Source organism: Salmo salar, unplaced genomic scaffold (genome assembly GCF_905237065.1).
Source record: "Salmo salar unplaced genomic scaffold, Ssal_v3.1, whole genome shotgun sequence".
In the NCBI taxonomy this organism is placed as follows: Eukaryota; Metazoa; Chordata; class Actinopteri; order Salmoniformes; family Salmonidae; genus Salmo; species Salmo salar.
The window spans coordinates 37,501-50,308 of NW_025550929.1; the positions used below are offsets into that span (position 1 = coordinate 37,501).

The window sequence follows — 12,808 nt, forward strand, 5'->3', positions numbered from 1 at the left end:
GAACGGCCTCGTGGACTGTAGCCACCTCATGCAGGTGAGAGAGCGGCCTCGTGGACTGTAGCCACCTCATGCAGGTGAGAGAGCGGCCTCGTGGACTGTAGCCACCTCATGCAGGTGAGAGAGCGGCCTCGTGGACTGTAGCCACCTCATGCAGGTGAGAGAGCGGCCTCGTGGACTGTAGCCACCTCATGCAGGTGAGAGAGCGGCCTCGTGGACTGTAGCCACCTCATGCAGGTGAGAGAGCGGCCTCGTGGACTGTAGCCACCTCATGCAGGTGAGAGAGCGGCCTCGTGGACTGTAGCCACCTCATGCAGGTGAGAGCGGCCTCGTGGACTGTAGCCACCTCATGCAGGTGAGAGAGCGGCCTCGTGGACTGTAGCCACCTCATGCAGGTGAGAGAACGGCCTCGTGGACTGTAGCCACCTCATGCAGGTGAGAGAGCGGCCTCGTGGACTGTAGCCACCTCATGCAGGTGAGAGAGCGGCCTCGTGGACTGTAGCCACCTCATGCAGGTGAGAGAGCGGCCTCGTGGACTGTAGCCACCTCATGCAGGTGAGAGAGCGGCCTCGTGGACTGTAGCCACCTCATGCAGGTGAGAGAGCGGCCTCGTGGACTGTAGCCACCTCATGCAGGTGAGAGAGCGGCCTCGTGGACTGTAGCCACCTCATGCAGGTGAGAGAGCGGCCTCGTGGACTGTAGCCACCTCATGCAGGTGAGAGAGCGGCCTCGTGGACTGTAGCCACCTCATGCAGGTGAGAGAGCGGCCTCGTGGACTGTAGCCACCTCATGCAGGTGAGAGAGCGGCCTCGTGGACTGTAACGCCCCCCTGCTATAATGGCTTTAACGCCCCCCTGCTGTTATGGCTTTACGCCCCCCTGCTATAATGGCTTTACGCCCCCCTGCTATAATGGCTTTACGCCCCCCCCCTGCTATAATGGCTTTACACCCCCTGCTATAATGGCTTTACGCCCCCTGCTATAATGGCTTTACGCCCCCCTGCTATAATGGCTTTAACGCCCCCCTGCTGTTATGGCTTTACGCCCCTGCTATAATGGCTTTACACCCCCTGCTATAATGTGGATAAAGAGTTACCTGTCTAACAGAACACAGAGGGTGTTCTCTAATGGAAGCTAATCCAACATAATCCAGGTAGAGTCAGGCGTTCCCCAGGGCAGCTGTTTAGGCCCCTTGCTTTTTAAAATCTTTACTGACGACATGTCACTGGCTCTGAGTAAAGCCAGTGTGTCTCGCCCTAAATATTTATTTGTGTTTTGAAATTCTGCTGCTCGACTGAGGGACCTCAAATCAAATCAAATGTATTTATATATAGCCCTTCGTACATCAGCTTATATTCTCAAAGTGCTGTACAGAAACCCAGCCTAAAACCCCAAACAGCAAGCAAAGCATGTGAAAGAAGCACGGTGGCTAGGAAAAACTCCCTAGGAAAAACTCCCTAGAAAGGCCAAAACCTAGGAGATTAGAAACCTAGAGAGGAACCAGGCTATGAGGGGTGGCCAGTCCTCTTCTGGCTGTGCCGGGTGGATATTATAACAGAACATGGTCAAAATGTTAAAATGTTCATAAATGACCAGCATGGTCAAATAATAATAATAATAATCACAGTAGTTGTCGAGGGTGCAACAAGCACGTCCGGTGAACAGGTCAGGGTTCCATAGCTGACAGATCATTGTACAACAGTATTACTGTACTGAGTGAGTCCAGGCCACTTGTGACTCGTTGAGCACATGTTTACTCCTGTATTTATACAGGCTTGACATAACACAGGGGTTGAATACTTATTTGACTCAACACATTTCAGCTTTTTATATATATATATATATATATATATATATATATTATATTTTTAACATCATTTGTAAACATTTCAATTTTTTTTAATTGGTCTTTGACTTTATGGGGTATTGTGTGTGTAGGCCAGTAACAATACCTTTATTTAATTATTGTAAATTCAGTCATCTGTCAATTCTGAACACACTGTATATCCACTCTTAACACAAACATTTTTTACAGCCTTTATTTACATCCACAAATGTTACATTTTAGTCCATTTAGCAGACGCTCTTATCCAGAGAGACTTAGTAGTGAGTGTTTACATTTTTCCATATTTTATTCGTGCTGGTCCCCTTCGCGGGAATCGAACCCACAACCCTGGCATTACGAGTGCCCCTGCCTTACCAACCGAGCCACACGGGACCATTCAGAACGCATGGCTATAATAATGGAGGAAAAAGCACTTCGTCCTCCTGTATTTCCCAGCTGTTTAAGCTGCCGCCCTGATCCCTCTGGTCTCTCCAGTCTACTACCCTGATCTCTCCAGTCTACTACCCTGATCCCTCTGGTCTCTCCAGTCTACTACCCTGATCCCTCTGGTCTCTCCAGTCTACTACCCTGATCCCTCTGGTCTCTCCAGTCTACTACCCTGATCCCTCTGGTCTCTCCAGTCTACTACCCTGATCCCTCTGGTCTCTCCAGTCTACTACCCTGATCCCTCTGGTCTCTCCAGTCTACTACCCTGATCCCTCTGGTCTCTCCAGTCTACTACCCTGATCCCTCTGGTCTCTCCAGTCTACTACCCTGATCCCTCTGGTCTCTCCAGTCTACTACCCTGATCCCTCTGGTCTCTCCAGACAGTCTACTACCCTGATCCCTCTGGTCTCTCCAGACAGTCTACTACCCTGATCCCTCTGGTCTCTCCAGACAGTCTACTACCCTGATCCCTCTGGTCTCTCCAGACAGTCTACTACCCTGATCCCTCTGGTCTCTCCAGACAGTCTACTACCCTGATCCCTCTGGTCTCTCCAGACAGTCTACTACCCTGATCCCTCTGGTCTCTCCAGACAGTCTACTACCCTGATCCCTCTGGTCTCTCCAGACAGTCTACTACCCTGATCCCTCTGGTCTCTCCAGACAGTCTACTACCCTGATCCCTCTGGTCTCTCCAGACATTCTACTACCCTGATCCCTCTGGTCTCTCCAGACATTCTACTACCCTGATCCCTCTGGTCTCTCCAGACATTCTACTACCCTGATCCCTCTGGTCTCTCCAGACATTCTACTACCCTGATCCCTCTGGTCTCTCCAGACAGTCTACTACCCTGATAGCTCTTGTCTCTCCAGACAGTCTACTACCCTGATAGCTCTTGTCTCTCCAGACAGTCTACTACCCTGATCCCTCTGGTCTCTCCAGTCTACTACCCTGATCCCTCTGGTCTCTCCAGTCTACTACCCTGATCCCTCTGGTCTCTCCAGACAGTCTACTACCCTGATCCTTCTTGTCTCTCCAGACGGTCTACTCCATGGCTGCGTTTCCGTTCCCTCAGCTGGCTGAACTCCGAGAGAAATACACCTACAACATCACTCCCTTCCCCACATCCAACCCCAACGGCAGGTTGGTCAAGCTCATATCTACAGGTCATGTAGTGTGTGTACAGGCGGGTCTAGTCGTTGTGTACAGGCGGGTCTGGTCGTTGTGTACAGGCGGGTCTGGTGATGGTAGGGTGATGATGCTGTATTCCAGTGGCGGTCCAGGTGGCTGGTAAAGTGATGTTGTATTCCAGTGGCGGTCTAGGTGGCTGGTAAAGTGATGATGTTGTAATCCAGTGGCGGTCTAGGTGGCTGGTAAAGTGATGTTGTATTCCAGTGGCGGTCCAGGTGGCTGGTAAAGTGATGATGTTGTATTCCAGTGGCGGTCCAGGTGGCTGGTAAAGTGATGATGTTGTAATCCAGTGGCGGTCTAGGTGGCTGGTAAAGTGATGTTGTATTCCAGTGGCGGTCCAGGTGGCTGGTAAAGTGATGATGTTGTATTCCAGTGGCGGTCCAGGTGGCTGGTAAAGTGATGATGTTGTATTCCAGTGGCGGTCCAGGTGGCTGGTAAAGTGATGATGTTGTATTCCAGTGGCGGTCTAGGTGGCTGGTAAAGTGATGATGTATTCCAATGGCGGTCTAGGTGGCTGGTAAAGTGATGTTGTATTCCAGTGGCGGTCCAGGTGGCTGGTAAAGTGATGTTGTATTCCAGTGGCGGTCTAGGTGGCTGGTAAAGTGATGATGTTGTAATCCAGTGGCGGTCCAGGTGGCTGGTAAAGTGATGATGTTGTATTCCAGTGGCGGTCTAGGTGGCTGGTAAAGTGATGATGTTGTATTCCAGTGGCGGTCTAGGTGGCTGGTAATGTGATGCTGTATTCCAGTGGCGGTCCAGGTGGCTGGTAAAGTGATGATGTTGTATTCCAGTGGCGGTCTAGGTGGCTGGTAAAGTGATGATGCTGTATTCCAGTGGCGGTCTAGGTGGCTGGTAAAGTGATGATGTTGTATTCCAGTGGCGGTCCAGGTGGCTGGTAAAGTGATGATGTTGTATTCCAGTGGCGGTCCAGGTGGCTGGTAAAGTGATGCTGTATTCCAGTGGCGGTCTAGGTGGCTGGTAATGTGATGCTGTATTCCAGTGGCGGTCTAGGTGGCTGGTAATGTGATGCTGTATTCCAGTGGCGGTCTAGGTGGCTGGTAAAGTGATGATGTTGTATTCCAGTGGCGGTCCAGCTGGCTGGTAAAGTGATGTTGTATTCCAGTGGCGGTCCAGGTGGCTGGTAAAGTGATGTTGTATTCCAGTGGCGGTCCAGGTGGCTGGTAAAGTGATGATGTTGTATTCCAGTGGCGGTCTAGGTGGCTGGTAAAGTGATGATGTTGTATTCCAGTGGCGGTCCAGGTGGCTGGGAGGGCGATGAAGACGAGGATGAAGATGAAGATGCCGTGGTGACAGCAGCGTTGGGATGTTTGGGTCCTCTGGGTGGGCTGTTAGCTCCAGAACTACAGCGGTACCAGAAACACATCAAAGGTTGGTCTGAACCCTGACCCCTCTCCTGACCTCTGACCTCTCCTCCTGGTCCCATTAGTTTAATGTAGTGGTAGACAGTGTGTGTAGACCTAGAGTCCTCCTCTCCTCCTCCTCCTGGTCCCATTAGTTTAATGTAGTGGTAGACAGTGTGTGTAGACCTAGAGTCCTCCTCTCTCCTCCTCCTCCTGGTCCCATTAGTTTAATGTAGTGGTAGACAGTGTGTGTAGACCTAGAGTCCTCCTCCTCCTCCTCCTGGTCCCATTAGTTTAATGTAGTGGTAGACAGTGTGTGTAGACCTAGAGTCCTCCTCTCCTCCTCCTCCTCCTGGTCCCATTAGTTTAATGTAGTGGTAGACAGTGTGTGTAGACCTAGAGTCCTCCTCTCTCCTCTCTCCTCCTCCTGGTCCCATTAGTTTAATGTAGTGGTAGACAGTGTGTGTAGACCTAGAGTCCTCCTCTCCTCCTCCTCCTCCTGGTCCCATTAGTTTAATGTAGTGGTAGACAGTGTGTGTAGACCTAGAGTCCTGCTCTCTCCTCCTCCTCCTGGTCCCATTAGTTTAATGTAGTGGTAGACAGTGTGTGTAGACCTAGAGTCCTCCTCCTCCTCCTCCTGGTCCCATTAGTTTAATGTAGTGGTAGACAGTGTGTGTAGACCTAGAGTCCTCCTCTCTCCTCCTCCTCCTGGTCCCATTAGTTTAATGTAGTGGTAGACAGTGTGTGTAGACCTAGAGTCCTCCTCTCTCCTCCTCCTCCTCCTGGTCCCATTAGTTTAATGTAGTGGTAGACAGTGTGTGTAGACCTAGAGTCCTCCTCTCTCCTCCTCCTCCTCCTCCTGGTCCCATTAGTTTAATGTAGTGGTAGACAGTGTGTGTAGACCTAGAGTCCTCCTCTCTCCTCTCCTCTCCTCCTGGTCCCATTAGTTTAATGTAGTGGTAGACAGTGTGTGTAGACCTAGAGTCCTCCTCTCTCCTCCTCCTCCTCCTCCTGGTCCCATTAGTTTAATGTAGTGGTAGACAGTGTGTGTAGACCTAGAGTCCTCCTCTCTCCTCTCCTCTCCTCCTGGTCCCATTAGTTTAATGTAGTGGTAGACAGTGTGTGTAGACCTAGAGTCCTCCTCTCCTCCTCCTCCTGGTCCCATTAGTTTAATGTAGTGGTAGACAGTGTGTGTAGACCTAGAGTCCTCCTCTCTCCTCCTCCTCCTCCTGGTCCCATTAGTTTAATGTAGTGGTAGACAGTGTGTGTAGACCTAGAGTCCTCCTCTCTCCTCCTCCTCCTCCTCCTGGTCCCATTAGTTTAATGTAGTGGTAGACAGTGTGTGTAGACCTAGAGTCCTCCTCTCTCCTCCTCCTCCTCCTCCTGGTCCCATTAGTTTAATGTAGTGGTAGACAGTGTGTGTAGACCTAGAGTCCTCCTCCTCCTCCTCCTGGTCCCATTAGTTTAATGTAGTGGTAGACAGTGTGTGTAGACCTAGAGTCCTCCTCTCTCCTCTCCTCTCCTCCTGGTCCCATTAGTTTAATGTAGTGGTAGACAGTGTGTGTAGACCTAGAGTCCTCCTCCTCCTCCTCCTGGTCCCATTAGTTTAATGTAGTGGTAGACAGTGTGTGTAGACCTAGAGTCCTCCTCTCTCCTCCTCCTGGTCCCATTAGTTTAATGTAGTGGTAGACAGTGTGTGTAGACCTAGAGTCCTCCTCCTCCTCCTGGTCCCATTAGTTTAATGTAGTGGTAGACAGTGTGTGTAGACCTAGAGTCCTCCTCCTCCTGGTCCCATTAGTTTAATGTAGTGGTAGACAGTGTGTGTAGACCTAGAGTCCTCCTCTCTCCTCCTCTCTCCTCCTCCTCCTCCTCCTCCTGGTCCCATTAGTTTAATGTAGTGGTAGACAGTGTGTGTAGACCTAGAGTCCTCCTCCTCCTCCTGGTCCCATTAGTTTAATGTAGTGGTAGACAGTGTGTGTAGACCTAGAGTCCTCCTCTCTCCTCTCTCCTCCTCCTGGTCCCATTAGTTTAATGTAGTGGTAGACAGTGTGTGTAGACCTAGAGTCCTCCTCTCTCCTCCTCCTCCTCCTGGTCCCATTAGTTTAATGTAGTGGTAGACAGTGTGTGTAGACCTAGAGTCCTCCTCTCTCCTCCTCCTCCTGGTCCCATTAGTTTAATGTAGTGGTAGACAGTGTGTGTAGACCTAGAGTCCTCCTCCTCCTCCTGGTCCCATTAGTTTAATGTAGTGGTAGACAGTGTGTGTAGACCTAGAGTCCTCCTCCTCCTCCTGGTCCCATTAGTTTAATGTAGTGGTAGACAGTGTGTGTAGACCTAGAGTCCTCCTCTCCTCCTCCTCCTGGTCCCATTAGTTTAATGTAGTGGTAGACAGTGTGTGTAGACCTAGAGTCCTCCTCTCTCCTCTCTCCTCCTCCTGGTCCCATTAGTTTAATGTAGTGGTAGACAGTGTGTGTAGACCTAGAGTCCTCCTCTCTCCTCCTCCTCTCTCCTCCTCCTCCTCCTCCTCCTCCTCCTGGTCCCATTAGTTTAATGTAGTGGTAGACAGTGTGTGTAGACCTAGAGTCCTCCTCCTCTCTCCTCCTGGTCCTTGTATTTCCTAGGAGATGTTTGACTCTCTCCTCTCCAGACCAGCGCTGGGGGGAGCAGGGAGGTGACATGGCGGCCCTGAGCCCGGGTGCGGTGGACGGGGGCGGGAGAGCGGAGCACCAAGCGGCCGTGAACAGTATGTTACAGGAGAGGATGAGTACGGACGTCAGCGCTCTGAGGAAACAATACTCACGTCTGAAGAGACATCAGCAACAACAGGCCAGACGGCTGTACATACACACAGGTAACACACACACACACACACACACACACACACACACACACACACACAGGTAACACACACACTGTCAACAAAAATCACGTTATTTTTCCAACAATTGTTTACAGATTATTTCACTTATAATTCACTGTATCACAATTCCAGTGGGTCAGAAGTTTACATACACTAAGTTGACTGGGCCTTTAAACCGCTTGGAAAATCCCAGAAAATGATGTCATGGCTTTAGAAGCTTCTGATAGGCTAATTGACATCATTTGAGTCAATTGGAGGTGTACCTGTGAATGTATTTCAAGGCCTACCTTCAAACTCAGTGCCTCTTTACTTGACATCATGGGAAAATCAAAAGAAATCAGCCAAGACCTCAGAAAATAAATTGTAGACCTCCACAAGTCTGGTTCATCCTTGATGGAGAATGTGGTCTGGGGTGGGACGGTGCCGCCGGTGGTCCGGGGTGGGACGGTGCCGCCGGTGGTCCGGGTGGGACGGTGCCGCCGGTGGTCCGGGTGGGACGGTGCCGCCGGTGGTCCGGGTGGGACGGTGCCGCCGGTGGTCCGGGTGGGACGGTGCCGCCGGTGGTCGGGTGGGACGGTGCCGCCGGTGGTCCGGGTGGGACGGTGCCGCGGTGGTCCGTGCCGCCCGGTGGTCCGGGCGGGACGGTGCCGCCCGGTGGTCCGAGCGGGACGGTGCCGCCCGGTGGTCCGGGCGGGACGGTGCCGCCGGTGGTCCGGGCGGGACGGTGCCGCCCGGTGGTCCGGGGCGGGACGGTGCCGGTGGTCCGGGGCGGGACGGTGCCGGTGGTCCGGGGTGGGACGGTGCCGCCGGTGGTCCGAGGTTGGACGGTGCCGCCGGTGGTCCGGGGCCTGATGTTGCTCGCTCTTCTCTTTGACTGACAGGAGAGCGTCAGTCTGTCTGGCCTGGCGGCTGCCCATCTAAACACGGCATCACCCAATAGGAATCTACCTACTCATGTAACACACTTCCATTGGATTTGACTTCCCCCCGTGCTTCTATATTCCCTCCAAAACGATTTCTCCAACTCCCTGATGTTGTCCGTCTTCAGTAAATCACGACTCAAAGCTCCTTTTATAAACCCAAAAGCAGTATTTTATTGTAACTCTCGTAAAGCTTCTTCGTCTCGTTCCCGTGATAAATGTGATCTCTGTGGTGAGGTCTGAGTTTGGTCCAGAGCCAGGACGTTGTTTAATCGCTGTATGTGGAGTCCTCCGTGTTATTACTGTCCTGTTGCTGCAGACTGAACGTAGACCGGGACACACTGAGCTGACCTGTGTATGTCTTCTCTCTCTCTCTCTCTCCTGTAGATCGATGTCCAGCCACCAGTGTTTTAGCATCTCAACTCCGTCCTTCTCCTGTCGTCAACCACCTGTTGCTAGGCAGGAAGCCCAGGAACGGCCGGGAACGGCCTCCGTCCTGTCCCCACGGCCTGCAGGGAGGTGTCCCCCTGTCCCAGGAACAGTCCAGCCCTGCCACCGTCCCCCTAGAGGGGAGAGGGAGAGGAACGGACTGGTATCTCGCGCTGAAGACTGTCGGAGCAGGGCGAGGTCCCCCTGGCGAGCCCACGTACGAACCCAACGCAGGAACACAGCCCGGGTACAGCTAGGGTTTGGAGACGAGGAGGACAGACGGCCTCGTCAGACGGAGGAGGAGGAGGAGGACAGACGCCCTCGTCAGACGGAAGAGGAGGAGGAGGAGGAGGAGGAGGAGGAGGAGGACAGACGCCCTCGTCAGACGGAAGAGGAGGAGGAGGAGGAGGAGGACAGACGCCCTGGTCAGACGGAGGAGGAGGAGGAGGAGGAGAGAGATGGAGTGGGTGAGGGAAAGGCTGATGACGAGGGTAGTCACCTCCCTGTGTCTCCTGCCCAGACCTCCAGGAAGGAGGAGGAGCACCTGGTGTCTCTAGAGCTGAACTCTGGGTCAGAACTAAACCAGACCCCACCTCCACGACCCTCCTCTGACCCGGACGCGCCGCCCTCCTCTGGCCCGGACGCGCCGCCCTCCTCTGACCCGGACGCGCCGCCCTCCTCTGACCCGGACGCGCCGCTCCTCCTCCTGACCCGGACGCGCCGCCCTCCTCTGGCCCGGACGCCCCGCCCTCCTCTGGCCCGGACGCCCCGCCCTCCTCTGGCCCGGACGCGCCGCCCTCCTCTGGCCCGGACGCGCCGCCCTCCTCTGGCCCGGACGCGCCGCCCTCCTCTGACCCGGACGCGCCGCCCTCCTCTGGCCCGGACGCGCCGCCCCTCCTCTGGCCCGGACGCGCCGCCCTCCTCTGGCCCGGACGCGCCGCCCTCCTCTGGCCCGGACGCGCCGCCCTCCTCTGGCCCGGACGCGCCGCCCTCCTCTGGCCCGGACGCGCCGCTCTCCTCTGGCCCGGACGCGCCGCCCCTCCTCTGGCCCGGACGCGCCGCCCTCCTCTGGCCCGGACGCGCCGCCCTCCTCTCGCCCGGACGCGCCGCCCTCCTCTGACCCGGACGCGCCGCCCTCCTCTAGCCCGGACGCGCCGCCCTCCTCTGACCCGGACGCGCCGCCCTCCTCTGACCCGGACGCGCCGCCCTCCTCTGACCCGGACGCGCCGCCCTCCTCTGACCCGGACGCGCCGCCCTCCTCTGACCCGGACGCGCCGCCCTCCTCTAGCCCGGACGCGCCGCCCTCCTCTCCCTCCATCCCAGAGCTGCCTGTCCTGCCTCCTCTTCCTCGACCATCCTCATCACACCTCCACGGTCAACAGTCCGACCCTTCAGTCTCCTATCAGAACATCTACTGTATGAGATGCTCCCCTGGTAACCCTGTTACCCTCTCTAACCCCCACAGCCCTGTTACCCTCTCTAACCCCCACAGCCCTGTTACCCCCTCTAACCCTGTTACCCTCTCTAACCCCCACAGCCCTGTTACCCTCTCTAACCCCCACAGCCCTGTTACCCCCTCTAACCCTGTTACCCTCTCTAACCCCCACAGCCCCGTTACCCTCTCTAACCCCCACAGCCCTGTTACCCTCTCTAACCCCCACAGCCCTGTTACCCTCTCTAACCCCCACAGCCCTGTTACCCTCTCTAACCCCCACAGCCCCGTTACCCTCTCTAACCCCCACAGCCCCGTTACCCTCTCTAACCCCCACAGCCCCCACAGCCCCGTTACCCTCTCTAACCCCCACAGCCCCGTTACCCTCTCTAACCCCCACAGCCCCGTTACCCTCTCTAACCCCCACAGCCCCGTTACCCCTCTAACCCCCACAGCCCTGTTACCCTCTCTAACCCCCACAGCCCTGTTACCCTCTCTAACCCCCACAGCCCTGTTACCCTCTCTAACCCCCACAGCCCCGTTACCCTCTCTAACCCCCACAGCCCCGTTACCCTCTCTAACCCCCACAGCCCCGTTACCCTCTCTAACCCCCACAGCCCTGTTACCCCCTCTAACCCCCACAGCCCTGTTACCCCCTCTAACCCCCACAGCCCCGTTACCCCCTCTAACCCCCACAGCCCCGTTTCCCCCTCTAACCCCCACAGCCCCGTTACCCCCTCCCTCCCTCTCTCCTGCCCCTCCGTGCCCCAGGACCATCCCAGGACCACCTCTAACCCCCACAGCCCCGTTACCCCCTCCCTCCCTCTCTCCTGCCCCTCCGTGCCCCAGGACCATCCCAGGACCACCTCCCGTCAGGTGTTCTCTCCCTTCCCGAGTGTGAAACAGCACAGACGTTCATCTGCAGCCCGTAACCTGGGTCTCTACGGTCCCACACCCAGAACCCCTACAGTTCACTTCCCTGGGCTCAGCCTGAGCCGTACTACCTCCACTCTGTCCACCAGGAGGCGATAGAGGCCACGCGGCACTGACTGACTGGCTCTGGTGGGGACGGGACCGGACCTGAGAGAGACTGGGGACTGGACCTGAGGGGGACGGGGGACGGGACTGGACCTGAGCGAGACTGGGGACTGGACCTGAGGGGGACGGGGGACGGGACCCGAGAGAGACTGGGGACGGGACCCGAGAGAGACTGGGGACGGGACCCGAGAGAGACTGGGGACCGGACCCGAGAGAGACGGGGGACCGGACCCGAGAGAGACGGGGGACCGGACCCGAGAGAGACTGGGGACCGGACCCGAGAGAGACTGGGGACCGGACCCGAGAGAGACTGGGGACCGGACCCGAGAGAGACTGGGGACCGGACCCGAGAGAGACTGGGGGACGGGACCGGACCCGAGAGAGACGAGTGGGGTCAGTAATCAGCTATGGTCTGATCCACTGCTCATAGGTAGGACCTTAACTCTCCACAGTGGAGGTCAATGCCCTCTCAACCAATAGGAAGAGGAAGAGCTGCTATGTAACTTTCTGTGTTGTGGTCATTTCCTCCCCCCTGTTGGAAGCTGTAAACTGGGATCTGTCTGGCTGAACGGCATCATGGGATCGTCTCTGTCCACTCACCTTCTATCCCAGGTCACGTTCTCTTCACCGTATAAACACAATGTTCAACTCCTTCCTTCCTCTCAGCTGATTTCTGTTCCCCACTTCCTGTCTGCCTGTTTGCTTCCTGTCAATGTGTCTCTCCGCAGTAAGACGCCATACTAAAAGATCCATAGACCCGTGTGTCCGTGATGTGATTTGTAATTGTTGGTAAATGAACCCACGCCATTGTGGGGTGAGAGGTCACTGCACTGCTAATAAAGAAGGTGAAATCATGCTGTCAATCCGTTTTTTATTTTATAGAGCTCCGTTCGATCTGGAGCGATCGCCTATAAAATGTTCTGAGACGAGAACGCAGACCTTCAACGGTACGGACGGGCCGTCGCGCCCGGATTTCAGGGCTTTTAGCGAGCTTGAAATGTGAAAGTCATTTCCCTTTGAGCAGATATATGCAGCGTGAACCATATAACACTGTAGCTCTGAACTCAGGGTTATAACACTGTAGCTCTGAACTCAGGGTTATAACACTGTAGCTCTGAACTCAGGGTTATAACACTGTAGCTCTGAACTCAGGGTTATAACACTGTAGCTCTGAACTCAGGGTTATAACACTGTAGCTCTGAACTCAGGCCATATAACACTGTAGCTCTGAACTCAGGGTTATAACACTGTAGCTCTGAACTCAGGGTTATAACACTGTAGCTCTGAACTCAGGCCATATAACACTGTAGCTCT

At 55.0% G+C, this 12,808-nt stretch overlaps 1 protein-coding gene across 1 annotated transcript in view; it reads left to right on the forward strand.

Annotated features, from left to right (window-relative positions):
* Positions 1 to 12,348, forward strand: part of LOC106593460 (TBC1 domain family member 30) — a 30,016-nt gene extending 17,668 nt beyond the window's left edge. Inside the window, exons 10-16 of the mRNA XM_045714102.1 lie at positions 3,306 to 3,409; positions 4,707 to 4,846; positions 7,463 to 7,666; positions 8,983 to 9,116; positions 9,176 to 10,143; positions 10,490 to 10,835; positions 10,886 to 12,348. Of these exons, the coding sequence (XP_045570058.1) occupies positions 3,306 to 3,409; positions 4,707 to 4,846; positions 7,463 to 7,666; positions 8,983 to 9,116; positions 9,176 to 10,143; positions 10,490 to 10,835; positions 10,886 to 11,488 (2,499 nt within the window). The 3' untranslated portion in view covers positions 11,489 to 12,348. The remainder of the gene's footprint in view (positions 1 to 3,305; positions 3,410 to 4,706; positions 4,847 to 7,462; positions 7,667 to 8,982; positions 9,117 to 9,175; positions 10,144 to 10,489; positions 10,836 to 10,885) is intronic.
* Positions 12,349 to 12,808: the final 460 nt, after the last annotated feature.